This window comes from Centrocercus urophasianus, unplaced genomic scaffold (assembly GCF_019232065.1).
Source record: "Centrocercus urophasianus isolate 14NV4802_14NV808 unplaced genomic scaffold, USGS_Curo_1.0 seq_15, whole genome shotgun sequence".
Lineage (NCBI taxonomy): Eukaryota > Metazoa > Chordata > Aves > Galliformes > Phasianidae > Centrocercus > Centrocercus urophasianus.
Window position 1 is genome coordinate 32,082,759 of NW_024884697.1, and position 18,808 is coordinate 32,101,566.

Below are 18,808 nucleotides of genomic sequence, written 5' to 3' on the forward strand. Positions count from 1 at the left end.
TGGGCTCTCAAGAGCTGTTGTCCCTTTCTGGCCAAGGCATGTACGTTTGATTGGCATCTGGATCCCTTGCTCAAATAAGACTCACAAGATCAAGCTGCTAAAATACTCTTCACTCATTAAGATACATTTTGTGCGCCAAGCACATGAGTATTTTCTTTATTTATTTAATAACAGGGTTCCCAGAATTGCAGTATAGCAGTCAGTATTTATTTGTTGAAATGAATATTGTTCTCTACCCCAGAAAAGAATAATCTCCATTGCTCTCTGTCTGCATCTCATTATAAATGTGACAGTTGCAGGATGGAGTGCCAAGACTTCAAAGAGTCTGAACATACCATGAGACGAGAGCATCACTCTGGAACAGTATCAGTAGGAATAGGTGACTTCCTCTTCATCTGCCTTTCAAAGGCAGCACCTGAAAGGAAGGCTACAGAGCAAATGAAAATAGAATCTCCACATTTAGGACTCTGGTTGGGAGTTGAAGGGCCTAAATTGGGCCAAAACCTGACACTCCTGGCTGTTCAGTGCCCAGTGCTGCCACCCAGTACTGCTACCTTTGGAACTGGTGCAGCAGCAGGGAAGTGGGGGCAAGAAAACTGGTCCAACCCACCATTAGTTTATGCAGGGAAGCCATTGCCCAACCCAGTGCTGGCGAGAGTGGAGCAGGCCACACAGAGCAGTACTCAAAAAACTAAAGCAGCATCTTTATTTTACACATAACCATCAGTACAAAAAGTTTATTATATAAGAGCTGTTTTGTCTACAATATATTATATTGCTTCAAGCCAATGCAAAAAGTTCATACGTTACAGTTCTACTTTGTTTAAAATATATTATATTGCTTAATTGGCACCATTGCAGTGTATTTTTAATACACAGAACTTTGCAACATTTTAAGGTAAAAAATAATGCCGAGTGGAGTAGTTCAGTTTTTAAATTAGGTAACATTTGTTTATTTTCCTTTGGGAAAAATCTAAATACACAACAAAACTGACATCTTTTCTTTGTTTAGGCAAACTAAAATCTGCAATCACTGAAATGTTTCAGGTTAGCATCTAGGAAATTTTCTGCTTGAATATTGTTATTTAATTTTTGGAAAATGTTATATTGCAGATATGTAATACAAACAAATGAAATTAAAACATAACCAGAGTATAGTACAAAACCATCCAAAGCACTGAAAGAAGAAGCCTATATAATCATGCCACAGAAGTATTTATAAAACTTAAAAGAAATAGTAAATATCAGCTCAGTGGTTTATAATGAAGCTAATAAAATTCCAGCCAGTAATCTAAACTGTAGTGAACAGCGTTTTAACATCCCATCCATGAAAGGTTAATGAAGGCTATGAACTTTGTGTAACACGAACCATTTCAGATGTTGGAGCTCACCAGATATAATTGGATTCGGGTGGAGCGTGCCTCTCCTCCGCCTTCTTGGGCGAAGGCGTGTACTGCCTGTGCTTGCTGCCGGCCGGCCTCAGGGCACTCAGACCGCTGGCTCCATACCCTGGAAAATTACTCAGCTCAAGAGAACAGAAACCACAGTGGCAGCTTCACGATGCGCTGCTAATATTTCAAGTGGAGACAGTCCTCCAGCTTGAACACAAGCTTCTAATGCACCTCACATGCATGCGGTCTCTTCCCCATCCTCTCCCTGCTCTTGGAAGAGCAGATGCTGATGGGCAGGATTAACCCAAAAAGATCAGGATCATCAGGCAAACTTCGCCTCAAAAGGCTTGAGCAGTCAGCCCACTTGGGCTGCCACCTGGTGCGGATTGACATCTGCACAACCCATGCCAGTGTGTACAGTACGTGTGAGCCCAGAAAGTGTTAAGAGTCACTTTGAGCAGCCCTTTGGGTGACCCAGCATTAGTGGTGTAAGCTGTGCTCTGCTGTACAGTGGGATACAAAGAGAAAGAGCAGTGACAACAAGTAGTCTGAAAGTAGTTTGAGAAAGGCTCAGCAGAGCTGCTTTGTTATTGCAGGTAAAAATGAAACACAGATCTCAATGTCTTGTTTTGACATTATTTATAGTCTCATTTACCCGTCTAACTCTGTAAATGCCATGGAAACAACTTTGAAAAATCAAGCCCAAGGTTTAGTTTTTTAATCACTTATTTAAGAAAATAGCTTCCCCGAGGAGCTGTTCATTTGATACAAACATGAACTTTCTAAGATAGTCCTTGTGAACTGTGAAGTTAAAGGCTATCAGCTAGAATTTTGTATGACTGCTGAACTCACAGCTACATGGTGTATGAAGCAAGTCTCTCAAATGAAATACAGATCTTCTATAAAGGCCAAGAGATACTTGGTTTTAGCTGAAAAATAAACTGCCATGCAACATAGACTTGAACGTGCAACTTAAGCCCTATACAGGCATTTAAACGGGAGTGAATTTTACTCCAGCCACCTATATCACTTTCTTTGCTGAATACTAAGACTTTTTCAGTGCTAAATGCAGCAGGTCTTTGCCCAAGCTCCGCATAATGAAAATAGCAAAACAATGGAGCTCTCATTAACATGTAACAACTAAAATTTCATTATAGGGCAGTGGCACTCTGCTTTTTTTCTTCTTGTAGTACAGACAATTGCTTTTTGTGGGCTGTTCATTCCAAATATATACATTTTTACTTGCTATATAAGAATATTAAAGCCTTTTTTAATATTGCTACTGAAAACATTAAGCATGAATAGTTTGCCAAGTGTTCAAGATAAATGTTAATCCTTCATGAGAGTACATACAGAATGTCTTACAGAAATGTCTTTATCACTGACCTGGATAGTAGGTTTGAGAGCATCCTCAACATATTTGCAGATGAGACTAAGCTGAGTGGTGTAGTCATTGTATGCCATCCAAAGGGACATAGACAAGCTTGAAAACTGGGACAATCCCAGACATGAGTACAGACTCACGGACAAGAAATCTTGGAGAGCAGCCCTGTGGAGAAGGGCTTGTGGACATGAAAGCTGGATGTGAACAAGTAGCGTGTGCTTGCAGCCCAGAAGGCCAACTGTGACCTGGGCTGCATCAGAAGAGGGATTGTCTCCCTCTGACGTGACCTTGTGAGACACCTCTGGAGTACTGTGTCCAGGTCTGGGGCCCCCAGCACAAGGAAAGTATGGAGCTGTTGGAGCAAGACCCTGTGGAGGACCCTGAAGATGATCAGAGGGCTGGAGCACCTTTACTAGGAAGGAAGGTTGAAGGAACTGGGTTTGTTCAACTTGGAAAAGGCTGCATGGAAAAGTTGCGGCCTTTCAGCATTTAAAGGGAGCTTATAAATAGGAGACTGATTTTACATGGTCTGATAGTAACAGGCCAAAGGGCCACTGTTTCAAAGTAAAAGGTGAACTTTGAGGCCCGTTCCAACACAAGCCATTCTATGATTCTATGACTCTTTGACTCTATGATTCTATGATTTACTTACAAAACCTCATCGCACATGGAATGTAAAATTAAGTCTGAATTTGTTACTGGACATATCCAATTGTATTTCAAATAATTTTATAATGCTTAAATAGCAAAACAAAAAATTATTTTAAAGACTTCAACTTCGCTTTGAGACAATATAATTTGTATTCTGTGGAACATGGGTGAGGAAGAGTAGAAGAAAACACGGAAGGTGTTAGGCACAGATTCTGTATAAGCCTTCAAATTTTCTCCCAAGTTTCCAAAGAGCAATTTGACTTTTTTGTAAGCTTTAATCATCTTTAAAGCCTGACAGAACTTTTTGTGTAAAAATGCCAATCTGACATTTGAAGACCAGCTGACTTTACTGGGGAGTGCTGTGGGACTTATAGCCCACTCCACACTGCAGGTGGAAGACACAAGGTCACCCCAGAGGCCTGGGTGACCTCAGCTCTACACCTTATGTACAAAGAGAAAGGAAGTAAAAGAATTTTAAACAATTTAGAGAATTTTTAAAAAGCAGTTAGCATTATGGAGAATGTAAAATCTTTGTTTTATTGTTTAGATTAAAGAAGAAAAAGAGGAGCGTGGTATTAGTGATGGTGGAGGAAAAGCTCTTGAAGCTGTCATGTTCATATAGCATCTATGAGTGGCCCTGACACACACTGGGGGTTGTTTCTCACTTACTTTTATTGCAGTGCCTCCCGTGCCAGCCTTCTTTGCAGTGGCACTTGTTGGGCTCAGCACAGGTTCCATACAGTCCACAGCCAGGCTCGCAGACAGCTGCAACAAAGCGGGCACACACATTGGACTTGGTGACATTTCTCTAGGAACATCTGCAGTTGCTACACTGACATGTTGACACTGACATAGGGAGCCAGGATGCAGACCAGACTGGAGGGAGGCATTTGTAAAAAGATGTCTGGTCTTGCAATTCCTTGCAGCCTGGTGTGCATTGGATGCCCAGGAAGTCAATCAACCTAAAGTACTCTGACAACAGGCAGCTAGTGCTGTTAGAGTGTGAGAGGTGCCATGTGAGCCCAGTGCTCACTCAAGGACTGACTGAGTGCACAGGTACTTACGCTTTGAACAAAGGTCTCCTTGGTAGCCTTTGGAGCACTTGCATTTATTCTTACCCATACATTTTCCTCCATTTCGACAGGGCTGATGGCATTTACCTAGAAATTAAACGAATAGAAACAAGGGCCTGAGTCCCCAGCACCTACTCATGACAGCCGTATGAGAAGCCTGCCCGGTGCTCAAAAACTCATCAAGCTATGGGGTCAGAGTGTGCTCTGTGGATCTAGGGGAAGGCTCCTCTGCCAGTGCCCAGTGAGCACACGCAGAATGCAACCTGGTGGCATAGGAACGAGATTTTAAGTAAAGGGAAGCTCGGGAGCTGACAGGCAAGGCAGCCTCTTGCAGAAGAAGTAGATCATCCAGGCCTGGCAGCTTGTGACGAGAGGCTGTGAAGCACCACGGTGCTGTGGGTTGTGCCATGAGGACTGTTTCACGCTTCAGCTCAAAAAGAAAGGCACATTAAAAAAACATGCCCTTCTTTCCCATTTGCACAGAACAGAGCATCTTTGGTGACAGTAATTAGAACTGGCAGACATTTTTCAAGGCTTTTTGTCCAGAAATTATTTTTCTTCACATTCACGTGTTGCCAAAAGAAGAAGCTGGATCTGGAATAATGTGGGATTGACCACATATGACGGTTTGCTTGGCCCTGACTTGCCAAGAGGCAGGAGATCCACACCGATAGGGCAGAGCCACCATGTTTGATTCACACCAAGAAGCCTCTGAGGGCTTCCTCACAGTTAGCATGAAGCCCCTGAAGACCAGGCTGTCAGCCTCTTGTTAGATTGGTCTGCATTCTTTACCTAACTAAATCTCCACTGTCTGTGGGAGTGCAGCCTCCAAAAGCACAGCCATCCTCAAAGCAGGGGGACCTTCTCTCCTGGCCTCCTCAGTGGCCACTCAGTTACTCAGTTACTGCTGCAGCTTTCTCATTGTCCTCCAATGCCTTTCTAATGATATTAACAGAGCTACACATGATAATACGAGCATCAGCACTCCTCCTTTCCACTGCTGATGTGCTGTGCTGAAAACCTCTGGGAGTGCACTTGTCTCACAATCACAGAATGCCCCTTTGGGAACTACACACCCCCAGCAGTGCTGCTCTGCTCAACCCCACCAGACTTCTGTGATGCATGTGTACTTTGTCAGTCTAAAAGAAACATTTGTTCCCGATGTGCATCATTATTTTAATAGCCTTGAAGCAAGTTCATAAACAGCCAGAAGAACAAGCTGTGCTAAGAAAAGTTCCTGCAGAAGCACAATTTCCCCACAGAAGCCTCTGGAGAGGGAATCTGTGGGTATTCTAATTTGCAGGCAATTGAATCTGGAGTAATTAATAAGTGAGAGATGCAATGCTAACAGAATTTAGGAATTTTACTTGATCTTGAAGTAAATCTGGAGAATGTGGGTCAGAGGACGTAGTATGGACTTCCGTGGAGCTGCGTTCTGCAAATACTTGGCTCAGCACAGCTCAGTTCAATCAAGACTCAAATGTTTCCACAGAATGGAGGAAACCTTCTGCTACTAACTGACAAATGGAAAAAGCAACAGAACAGTTGCTGATAAACGGAGGAGGAATCCAAAAGGAATATCAAACTGCAACACTAAACAGAGACAATGCATGACTACATCTAGAAAAGTATTCTGGAGGATTATGAATGCTTGCTAGTAAGGTAGGCTGGGCCCAGCAATTTCCGTGGAGTCTTAGAGAACAATTCAGCTATCAGACAAACACTCCAAATCTTTAAACAAGATTAGAAAAAAAAAACAACCCCACTGCTCATTTTTTGGAAGATGGCCTTCTGCTTGTTGAAAGGTTTCCTCATTTTATTATTCCAAGACTCCCATGACTGAATGTAGCTGGCCCAGGGTCTGAGAAAACAGAAAGAGTTTTGTTTCTCCTCTGGTGTTTCTAAATCTCGTCCAGCAGTTCATGCAGTCCTCCAATGCTGAGCTGGCACTAGGGCAGTGCCCAAGGTGGTAGCAGCAATCCATGCTCTACAAACAACTGCTGTCCAGCTTCAAAAAGAAGAGCATAGCTTTTCTTGCTCTTATCAATAGATTCCTGGTTTAGCTCTCCATACTATGATCCTAAATATTCTCCCTTCTTTTGTATAGAAATTTGTTTAATATTTGTGCATTAGTTAATTTAATTTGATACGCACAGGTAAGCCTTTGCAAGAAACCAAAGTCATTAGCACCTGTTTCAAGCAGCAATAGACACTAATGCTCTGGGACAGAGCAATTAAATGGAGTACCCTAAATTATACATTCTGCAGTAGAATTTGTCTGAAAAACCCAACAACACTGGCATAAAAAAAAGTAGCCTATGATTTTGAACTTTATTTATTATCTAAGAAGTATAAAAAATGTTGACTTTTGGGGGAAGAAAGAAAGAAAGGGGATCCTGTCAGAAGGTTGAATTTGAAGTTGGTGGAAACAAAGGAAAATTCAATGAAACCCACTCTGTTGTTCTTTGTGACCCCTGATCTGAATGTATATATTTATATATTTGTCTATACCAGTCAAATAATTTCATAACAATACATCTTTACTGCTTCCATTTGGCTCAATTTTAGTTCAGTTGAAAAGGAGATGTAAAATTCCTCATAATGCATAGACATATGGTAAAACATTCACCTTTTTCTACATTTAAATACTCAGCAAAGTGCAGGCCCTGAGTTATCTGTGTCCTTTCCTTGCATAATAATTCATTTATAATCTGATAATGGCTGACAGTACGTTAGAGTTTATTTCCATGTGTTTCCAAGGATTTGCTGCTATACATTTCACTGCTGTAAGGGGAACCTGTCCCTAGTGATGCATGCAAAGCAATCACCTTTTACACATCCAAGGCCTAATGCTGCTGTCTGTGCTCCTGTGACAGCCCTTGAAAACCAGTTGGAATATTTACAGCAGAAATGTGGGAAAGCTCCACATACAGTGTAAGCTTTCATCCCAGAAAGCACGATGTGGATGTATGTTCCCCAAACCAAAAAGCTCATACACCATTCAAGTGTGAGGAACTATAGAATTAATCCAATTTATCAGAGCTGTGAGAAAAGTCTTCATTCAGTGAGATCAAATGCCTGACAGCTGACCTCCCAGGTCTGCTCCAGCCTGGCTGCATCTCCACCCCCATCTTTACACAGCGCAGCACACGTAGATCAACCAGGAGCTAAAATATTTTCAATGGCTTTGATGCTAACTTTCTGAAAACAGCAAATCTTTTGATGTTTGCAAGGTGGATTTTCAAGTTGCTGTGTGAATGCAACTTAATACGTTAAGTGAAAGCTCCCAGCTCTTACAGTTCAGACCTCTCTTCAGCACAAACCCCTCTGCTTCCAGCTTAGAGCTCTTGGGGGTATGGGCTCAAACCTAACCTGCTGTGCATTAAAGTGTATTGCAGCAACTTCTCTGAGAAGTTCTGTGAACTTCTGTGTTCCACACAGGCAGGGCACATACTTTTGTCTTGAAAGCTGCTGCCAAGCCCAGTTACTAGTTACTAGTGACAACAAAACAAGGTCTGGGATAGTCCAGCAGTGACTCAGACTTATCAGTAAGGTTCTCACTGAAGGCATCTGGCCCTCTAAGCATGCCAACCAGCAGAGCCAGGTCACACTGTATCTCTTAGACACTGACACAGAATAAGTTGATGTAAAGGAAAAGCACGTGGAAGTGCTACTCACTGATTTCACACTGGTCGCCTTCAAATCCCGAAGGACAAATGCATTTTCCCAGATAGACACACGTTCCTCCATTGAAACAGGTTGTTGTGCAGTTTGCTGAAACAAGTAAAGCAGAAATGAACTAAATCACTTATATCAACTCACTCTGGCTTGCCCTTAGGTCGAGCTGCCTTCTGCTGCTCTACCCAAATAAACATGGCAGTCACAGGGACTGCAGGGATCCCCAGGGACAGCTGTGTTATATCTTCATCGGCCCTCCCACGTGCAGCTCACTGAAGGACCACATCATTCCTGCTATTGAAGCTGGCAACACTCTCATAGCATCATTTGGTTTGGATGAGACCCTTAAAGGCCATCCAGTCCAACTCCCTACAGTGAACAGGGACACCTACAGCTACATCAGGTGCTCAGAACCTTCCCACCCTGACCCTGAGTGCCTTCAGGGATGGGGTACCCACCACCTCTATGGACCACCTTGTTCCAGTGCCTCACCATCCCTATTGTAAAAAACTTTTTTCTTATATCCAACCTAAATCTCCCCTCTTCTGATTTGAAACCATTTCCCCTTGTCCTGCCATGTTCTGCAATCTTCTCTTCCATGAGCAAGTCAGTGGTATTTGTGCAGCAAACCCTTTGGCTCTCCCTGAGCCACAGAGCAGCAACAACAACAACAAAAAACAAATGGACTTTGTGTGTGTGTGTGTGTTTGTCCAGATTCAGAAAATTATTGTACTAATTAGTAAAACTAATTCTACTCCAGGAAACCAGAGTTCAAAGAGAGATCACTTGTTTTCCAGAGTGAATCTCGTGTTCTGTCCCATGGCTTTCAGTGGTCAGCTAAAGATATTCGCCAAATTACTCTTCGCTCAGCTGGTGGCTGTGGCTGCTGCACGTGGAGCTGTGACAGCGCTGTGTGCTCCCTGCAGTTCCCAGCCTGTGCCAGAGCCTGTGCAGGAGGAATCTGTGTCCTGCAGACCTTCCTTCACCACTTGCTTGGCTTTCCTGTAGGGGAATTAACATATGCAAGTACATGGTGGCCACAAGACTGGGGGTTTCACTGCCATTACCTTTGTCGCAGTTGATGCCGTAGAAGCCAGGGGGGCAGATGCAGAGGCCAGGGGTGATGCAGAGCCCTCCATTCATGCAGCGAGGAGCACACAGTGCTGAGCAGCAGGGAGAAAAGGAAAACTGTCACTGGCATGACAGCAGCTGGCTATTAAATGTTCAGCATGCTGTCTCCTTAAGCTGCTTTTCCTTCTGTTGAATCAATCAAGTCACCTTTGCAAAGCACTTTTGTTAGTGGTTACATCAGGACAGTTCTGCTATGTATCTTATCAATGCAGCATAACTAAAATAGAAGATTGAGTCTGATTCCACATGTAATTGCTTCTTGTACACTACAGTTCCAAGCTGGGGACAGGAAAGTGCCTGCCTTTACCCTCTGGACACATGAGCCCCCACTATACCAGTACTCCCTGTAACTGCGCTCCAGTGGTGAACTGGTGCCACAGCCCTGCACATGGGACTCTCTCCAGGGGATGCACTCAGAGGTGTTGGTAAATTAGTGGGGCTCTCAGGCAGACTCTGTGATGAACCCTCCTTCTGCCATTGCATACCCAGGCATAAGCACAGCTGCCTGATTTAGTAGAAGGGAGCCTCTAACATAGCCAAAGTGTCTGAACACTTCCTCTAAACCCTTTCCAGAGCCCTTGTACTCTCCCAAGGCTCCCCTGCAGTTGTGGGAGTTGTGTATCAGGGAGCAATGTTTCAGTTCGTGGCTGCCCACAACTGGTACAAGCAGCAAGGCTGGGCCCATACTGATGGGTTCAACAGCATTTAGATAGAGCCAGGCAGGGGTACAGGATCACCAGTGCTGTGAAACCATCATTCCTGGTGTGGCTTTGTCCCTGAACTGCCAGGGCACAGCCCTAAGACAAGCATCAGCCAGGGCTCCTCCAGTTGGGGATTTGGGGGGTTTGGCTTTAGAAGGCAGGGGAGCTTATTAACACACAAATACAAACTGCCTGGAATCCAGGGAAGAAAACAGTCCCTGTTTTTTTGTATTTAATATTTTGGGTGTAGTTAATATGTCTGGGAGCTGAGTAAGGGTCACGTTGAAGAAGGATGCCCACAGAGATGCTTTCCTCCTTGTCCCAAGGAAGGCCTCCCACTGAGGAAGGAGGGAGGAAGAGATAAGAAGATCCTCACCCAGCCACACAAATTTCCTGCTCCCTCACTCCTGGAAATATTATTTGGAGTTATTAGTAATGAAAGGAAAAAGGAAACCCCTTCATCTTCCTATCTTCTTTTTCAGCCTGCCTCCAAATTAAATACTATCTCCATATAAACCAGTGCAGAACAAAAATCCCCATGCTTGGTTTTCCAGCTAGTCCTCATTAGCAGAGGAGCTTTATTTAATCTTTTTGCCAGATGGATGCTCTGTGATTAAGGACTCTCTAACAATTGTGTCAGTTTTTGTTAAAAGCAATCCCTTAGAGAGAAAACATCTTTCTTGTAAGCAGTTACATTTTCCATTGGAATATGCACTATGACAGTAATTCACTTAGATGTGTAGACTCAAAATAAAATATGTGTGACTGTAGAATAGGCCATTCATGTTTTTAGGAGTGGCTACAGCAGGTACAGTTTTGTTGAGATCATGGTAAAGAGAGTTGAGAGGATTTTTTTAAATTACCTTTCTCACAGTGAGGCCCATAGAATCCATCTGGACATTCACACACATGTCTCTCGTTGCAAAACCCTCCGTTTCTGCATCCTCCTGGACACTCCGCTTCATAAAACACAATGACAATCTTAATTGGCCATTTCGTACTTTAGCTGTCACTTATCTTTCAGTAGGACCAATAGATTCCTTTGATAAAACAATAACAGATAGGCAAATGCTGGTAGAAGTGAAGTTCAGCTAAGATTTTCTAAAGAGAAAGTCTCTGTGTTAATCTCCAAATACAGGTCTGAGCTCATGTGCAAGACAGTGTGTGGTCTACTGGATGCTAGATCATGCACACCTTATTGTTCTGCTGTTTTGCTCACGAATGAGTGATGTGGATGCTCTGCTCAATCCAATGCTGACTTCTCCACAAGGAATGAGCAGGAACCTGGTGCAGGACCTGCATCACTGGTCAGACCTGCCCTTGGTCTGTGGGACCACTTTCAAATTTCGCAGCCTTAAATTGACTGCATTGCAAATTTCATTGCATTAATTACTACATCTGTTGCTACTGAGGTGACAAAGTGATGAAATCTATCTTCAAATGAAAGAGTCAGCTTTGAGGCTGGATGAAAGGAGGCCAGAAAGGAAGATGAAAGCATTCCTGTGTAGTGATCCTGTATCATCATCCAACTCTTATTCACATCTCAACTATTGATCAAACACCGCTTAAAGTGTTTGGCAACACTGGCTGGATTACTCAAGGATGAGAAATACATCTGTGTATGATCACCATCCTCAAAATACTGGAGCCCATCAAACAAGAGGCAAAACAAATTGAATTCAGTGGAATCCCACAAAAGCACTACTGCCAGGAAGCGATTCCTTAAAAATGCCTTCCCAGGTCTCTCACAGGCAAGAAGGAAAGCAGGAGAGGCTGAAATGCGACATCACTTGTGATCAGTGGTACCAGTGCCACAGGGCAGCTTTGTGGAGTAGGTAACCTCCTCATATGGGTTCTATGCTGTGTGACGCTCTGAATGATGAGGTTAAAAATACTCTGTGGTAGACCAACACTCAGACAGCAATCTTACTGCAACCTTCTCAACTCAAACTTGAAGGTCATCCATTAGACACTGGTTGGCTGCTATACTGGCATCATGCTTTTTTTGCCTTAGGTGCTGTAAGTACATGTGGCTTATAGCACCTGCCAGCATTACCCTTAACTCTTCTCCATTGGCTTTTCACCTGCATCCACCAAGAAGTGTTGGCACCCAATGCTCACAAGCTGTGTAGATGTACCATTGATTCATGCCCTTTCCAAACTGAACAATACCTGAGTTCAAATTCAAGCAGTTACAGACCTTAAAACGCCCTCACTTGAAGTGACAAGGAGTATCAGAATGTCCATAAATTCAAGTGGTTCAGGTTGCCTAAGACATTTTCACAGCTCACAAAGAATCTTCAAACTAACTCCTATTAATGTAAGGGGAAATATAATCCTGGATTTAAATAAATCTGAGTGGTTTTCCCTCCTTCTTTATTAGATGACATATCAGATGATCATATTAGATCTATTTACAAACTAGCTTCCTTTCTTGAAAACTTATCTAATAGCTGACCAGAGCCACAGGAAGATATGGCAGCTCAGGCTATGTGCAGTATTATTTTTCCAGCCGCACTCATGGAATATTTCTCTACCAACTGAAATACGAAGGGTAACTATGAGACTAAGCAGGAGGTAAGAAAATCTGAGGTATCAGGCAGGGGGCTGGATGTTGTGTGCAAACACAGGAAGGACAGAGGATACAACCTGTGATTTTAAAATGCTCTTCTACTTAAGACCATAGATACATGGGGAAAAAAAAAGTGCTACTTTAAAAATGAAGCTGTTTGCAGTAGTAGTAATAGCAGGAAAGGCACTTTTGTCTCATTTGTTCTAACAGTATACTCTAGGACTTATTGGAAATTTTTCTCGTAGCTGAATGCAGAGCTACTATTCATTATGGAAAATACATGCTGAAATGCATGCCATTTCAAACAGAAAAATAGGAAAACACAATTTTTTGTGTGGTCACCTCTTGGCCACAACAAAGCCTCTTTACTGCCACAAAATTGTTCCCTCATTCTGCTCACTTCCTCTGGTGGGGGCCTCTGGCTGCCCACAAGAGACTGGAAACAGTGACCCGGGGCCCAGGCAGGAGGAATCCGAGCTGCTCGCCACAAGCAGCATCTCTCAGAGGGAGGAAATCCACCCTACACTAATACAAACCAGTGAGGACATCCTCGTCCTTCCCAGTGTGTGTACCTCCAAGTGTCGTGGAGTGCTCCCCACTGGACACAGGGCAGCAGTGGGAGCCACCCCTATAGGCACCAGCAGAGGTTGGTGTGAAGGCTCCTCCTCTGCCCACCTCTGATGTATGGAAGCAATGTCATCCTCCTGTCTCTCAGCTGCTTCAGGACTGGGCGAGTCATTAAACTCAGCTTACACTGAGTTATATGCTGCAATACTCCTAAATTTTTAAGTGTTTTTCACATCAAAATAGTAACAATAATAACGAATGATGCAGAATCCAAAGCTTGGACAAATGCAACAAAGAAATTGAGTTTGGAGCCCTTCTAGGACGAGATGCATTTTTCCAAAATACAGATCCATAACTGCTGTCCTGATTAGTTGACTCCAATGTTATTTTCAAAGTTTATTAAGTTCAGCATCTTTGAACTGAACTGAAAGTGAAAAGTTATGAAACGTTCTGTGTTGTGTTTACATCAGACACAACTCTGTGCACAAAACCTAATTGATTTTACTTCCATTCAGCCCCCATTTTTTCCTTTTCCTCTCCCCACATCTTCTCCCCCCTCCTCCCCTTTTCCCAGGCTAACTGGGAGCAGCAAGGCTTCAAAGCAGGCAGAAAGTTGGCCATTTATTTAGGCGTTATGCAGGTTCAAAGAACAAACAGCTCCTGCTCCTGCTGCTGCTCTTTGAAGCCACCCTCTGTCCAGTGTGGAGAAGAAAGTGTAGGACTCAGAGCTGACATTTATAGGAGAAGAATAAAAATCTTGCTGTTTGTACATCATGGGTTGATTTGATACAATTGCACACGACGTGGGATAGCTGCCTGATCTTAGATACTAATTTTTTCAATTTCCACTGCCTCAGTTCAAAGTGATAATTACAGCTGTTCTTGGTGTATAAAATTAATCCAGAAACACTTATTACGTAGTGTTTATTGTTCATAAATTGGCTGAGTAGACAGGTTCTCTGCTTTCCAAGTAAACATGGCAATAACTTCATAATGCTCTTCCTCTATTAGTGCATCTTGTGTGCATTTCTTGCCTGGTGATGGCAAGAACCAGCTTCCATCACCTGCCTTAAGTGCTGCTTTACTATGCAAACAATTCTACCAAATTCAAACCAACAACGTGCCTGCTGAAGTGTTAATGAGAGAAGAAGGAATGCTCTCATTGGCTGTTATGTCTCATAAACTTTGTGAATGTCAAAGTGGGCAACATGTGCTGCTGAGACAGGTGAACAGTGCTGCATCTGAACCCAAATGGTTGTCATCCTGAGCTCCACAGGAGGGAAGCTAACTACTGCAAAATGTTCTGATTTACACTTTTTGGATTAACTTGGAATGTGCAAGTTCAGATGTAAAGAACTGTTGAACTATGACACCAAAAGGCGTTAAGTGAAGACAGTGTCTGTGCTACAGATCACAGAACTCAGTTCTCTCAATTACAGGTCATTTCTTAAAACATGAGCCTTGGCATGCTAGACACTGTAGTGACTCTCCTCCAAACACTTCAAATCATTTGTTCACACTTGCTTCTCATATGATGTATTTTTATCAACATCCCTGAAATGATGAGCTGTGAACAGGAGGAGGAATGCCTTCAACTCAGTCTGCTGAGGGAGATATAGTTTACAGCAAGAAAAAGCTTAGTAAACACACTGAAAACGAGCAGCAAATGTAAACAAGTAGCAAATCTACAAAGAGAGTCTGAACATCCTGGAGTCAAAGCCTTTGCTTGTGCATTGCATGACCACAGTATTCTGTAGGCATTATCCCTAAGGAAACAGAGGAAAGTTAGGTGACCCAGTCTGGCAGTCTTGTCATGTCCTCATTAGCATTACCTTGCTGACAGGTTTTAAAGAAGATGGCGTTCTGAGGGGTCTGGAGGATGATATTGCCTTCTGCGTTCATTATGATCACGTTCACTTCGAAAGCAGCCACTCCATCTTGTTTTCCAAGGCAAGGAAACCCAACCCGAACCACTTAAAGGGGAACAATAACAATAATATTTTGTGTTTACTTGTATATAGATAAAGGTACACATAGGAATACTAAAAATAAAGATAATAAGTATTTACATTTAAGCCTTAGAGTACCACCACTGATGAAGAGGTGCATCACAGAGGTATGCAGGTTGCCGTATTCATAGACAACAGCAACAGCGCAGGAGGTGAGCCTGGGCTCCCTGACTGACACAGCCCCAGTGTCGGAGGCACAGACAGGGATCTTAATAAACACACTGCTGCCCTCAGACTGCAATTACCCACATGAAGGCATCTAAGGACACGTTTTTCAAAACCTCCAAAGGGAGCTGGAAGCCTACATTTAATTTTCTAGGCTGCCTCACTTTCATGGGCTCTCGGGTGACTCTGGCAAAAAGCTCACACACCTTTTGGAGAAATTGTTGCTTCAGGTATGTTTCTCTGCTTGGGACCTTCCAGTTAATACTTAAATAAAACACTGATTTAATCAAAACTTCCCCCATAAAGTGCCAGTGAGACAGTAGTCAAATAAGATAATGGGCTCAAATATTTACGAAAATTATAGAGTCCCATTGCTGTGACAGAACTTGTTATGTGTGGTAATATTTGGAGATTGCCTTTCCAGGAAAAGTATTCAAACACTTTTGAACTACAAAGAGTCCAAGTAAATAATTAAGGCCAGTAAATCTGGATTATTTGAATGAGGAAGTGGGCTGAGAGCTCAGAGTTCTGGAATGCTCCTCCGTGATGGTCTCATGTGATCTCATGTAATCTTCAGACGAAATGATTGTCTCTTTTCTTCAAAATTGGCTCTTCCTAGCTCCTTCATAAATTAGATCCAGCTAATAGTAATTGTTTATTCTGAAGCTGGCCCGTGATTTTGGAACAAAATATTGACCTAACAGCCTTACATTTGTTTTGTTTTAAATTGCTTGTTATAAAAAGTTTTGCAAGTCATAATTGGGCAATTTTCATTATTTTCTGCTTTGGTATAATGCAGAATAATTTATTGCTGAAACACATTCTGCTCCTGGTAAGTTCTGTTGCAATTTTCTTCATAAAACAATTTAATTGCTGAGGCACTTTTACATCATTTTTTTAAAAAAGACATTTACAAAAAAGCATGTAACCATGTGGTAGGAAGAAAACTCTTACAGCAAATAAAAAGCAGTTTAAATGGTTCTTAAACTGTAGTAACCTTCTTACAACTCAAGTGCAGGAATTAATTTAGTGCATATATGAGTCTGTGTGTGACTTAGCTGAACAAATTGCTGTGGGGAGGAAGATGTGGCAGAAATTTAATGATGGTACTATAGCAATTCCTAGAATTCACTGCATCATTAGCAAGCCCCATCTCTGTTGAGTGAGCAGAGACACTGCTGCACCTAAAGAAGGCATCAGATGTGCCAGCTCACGTGGAGCCACCTTGGCACCAGCATGTACTGGCGTGGCGTTCACAACTCATCACTGCCACCATCCACATCATCGGACTTGGATCTGAACTTAGAATCATGGAATCCTTAGAGTTGGAAGGGACCTTTAAAAATCATCTAGTCCAGCTTCCCTGCAATGAACGGGGACATGCACAGCTAGACTAGGGTGCCCAGGGCCTGATTCAACCTCATCCTGAAAGTCTCCAGGGATGGGGCATCCACCACATCTCTGGGCAATCTGTTCCAGTGCCTCACCACTCTCGCTGTAAAAGACCTTTTCCTTATATCCAACCTAAATCTAAGATTGAAACCATTTCCCCTTGTTCTGTCACCACAGACTCTGCTGAAGAATCTTTCCCCTTCTTTCCTGTAGCTCCCCTTAGAAAAAGCTGCTACCACAGAGACTTCTCTTCTCCAGGCTGAACAGCCTCAGCTCTCTCAGCCTGTCCTCATAGGAGAGGCGCTCCATCCCTTGGATCATTTTTGTGGTCACAGAATCACAGAATCACAGAATCACCCGGGTTGGAAGGGACCTCAAGGATCATGTAGTTCCAACCCCCCTGCCTAGCAGGGCCACCAAACACACACATTCAGATCAGGTTGCCCAGGACCCCGTCCAACCTGGCCTTAAACACATCCAAGGACGGGGCATCCACAACCTCCCTGGGCAGCCCATTCCAGGGCCTAACCACTCTCCTTGTAAAGAACTTCCCCCTAACATCCAACCTAAATCTTCCCTCCTTCAACTTGGATCCATTGGTCCCCTCTGGATGCATTCCAACAGGTCTACGCCCCTCCTGTACTGAGGACTCCATACCCGTAGTACTCTAGATATGCTTCAGAGGGGCAAGATCACCTCCCTCAATCTGCTGTGCACACTTCTTTTGATGCAGCCTAGGATATGGTTGTCTTTCTGGGCTGTGAGGGCACATTGCCATCTCGTGTCCAGCTTGCCATCCAGCAGTACCCCCAAGTCTCTTTTGACAGATCTGCACTCAATCCTTTCATCCCCCAGTTTGTATTGTTAGTGGGACTTGTCTTGACCCAGGTGCAAGACCTTGCATTTGGATTTGTTAAACCTTATGAGGCTCATCTGGGCCCACTGCTCAAGCCTGTCTAGATCCCTCAGGATGGCATCTCATTCCTTGGGTGTGTCAATGGCACCATACAGCTTCCTTAAAGATCTGCCAGCTCTGCTCTGCACCCTTACCCATGAGGACAGCTTCCCAGGGTGCTCTGCTTACAAACTCCCTGAAGAGCTGGAAGTTAGCTTTCCTAAAATTTAGTGTCCTAATTTTACTCTTTGCCTGTTTCATATCCTTCCAGAGCATGAACTCAACCATAGCATGGTCACCATAGCCCAGGCAGCTTCCCATTCCAGTGTCACCAATTAGTTCATTTGGTGAGCAACAGTATTGCATCCTCCCCAGTGGGGCCATCTATCACTTGAGTCCAGAAATCATGGAATCATAGAATTATATAGAAATCGTAAATTATAGAAATCATCCCCAGTGCATTCCAGGAGACTCTTGGATTGCCTACAGTTCGCCATGCTACTTTTCCAGCAGATGTCTGGGTGGCTGAAGTCCTCCAACAGGATGAGCATTTGCAATTGCAATGCCTCCTGTAGCTGGAAGTAGGCCATTAGATGAAGCTGTCACAGCCAAACTCAAAACAAGAAGGGGATTTTCACACAATGGGAGGCAAAGAACTTCTTGCCAAAGGGACTGGAGTTACAAGAAGTCAGTATGGACTCAAATAAGAGCCTATACAAGTACTGCTAAGAGAGATCTGTAACCCATGTGTGAGTTTCAAAAAGGCATCAGGGAGGCTCCGAGCAGAAGCTAGTCAGGGGTGAGGGTAAACAGAACTATCACATACACTTGCTTTCTTTTTGCTCTTCAAAAAATCTGCTCATAGCTCTATTGGACATATAACAAAACACAGACTAGATAGTGCCTAAAGCACTAAAGCGATCTTCACTGATGCTAGGAGAATATCCAAAAGAAACTTTGAGAGCCCACTGATTTTGACAGGAACACTTGGTTTAACTATCTCTCAGTAAAATATCTACCTATTTTAACCCCTCATCTCACTTCCCAATCCCATATCTAATATAGCACTCTTCCCTCTGTTATATTTCTTCAGTTATCTTTACTGTATTCTCTTGGGCTGAGACAGGTTTGCAATAAATGCCTTGCTACTGTTCATTTGTTATTAAGTACAAGAGGGGAGGGGAGGGGAGGGGAGGGGA

The 18,808-nt window shown here is 43.2% G+C and overlaps 1 protein-coding gene across 1 annotated transcript in view; it reads right to left on the bottom strand.

Moving 5' to 3' along the window:
- Positions 1 to 703: 703 nt before the first annotated feature.
- WIF1 (WNT inhibitory factor 1) overlaps positions 704 to 18,808 on the bottom strand; it is a 41,952-nt gene continuing 23,847 nt past the window's right edge. Inside the window, exons 4-10 of the mRNA XM_042816006.1 lie at positions 14,981 to 15,121; positions 10,873 to 10,968; positions 9,245 to 9,340; positions 8,178 to 8,273; positions 4,491 to 4,586; positions 4,096 to 4,191; positions 704 to 1,509 (exon numbers count right to left, since the gene is read on the bottom strand). Coding sequence (XP_042671940.1) covers positions 1,388 to 1,509; positions 4,096 to 4,191; positions 4,491 to 4,586; positions 8,178 to 8,273; positions 9,245 to 9,340; positions 10,873 to 10,968; positions 14,981 to 15,121 — 743 coding nt within the window. The 3' untranslated portion in view covers positions 704 to 1,387. The remainder of the gene's footprint in view (positions 1,510 to 4,095; positions 4,192 to 4,490; positions 4,587 to 8,177; positions 8,274 to 9,244; positions 9,341 to 10,872; positions 10,969 to 14,980; positions 15,122 to 18,808) is intronic.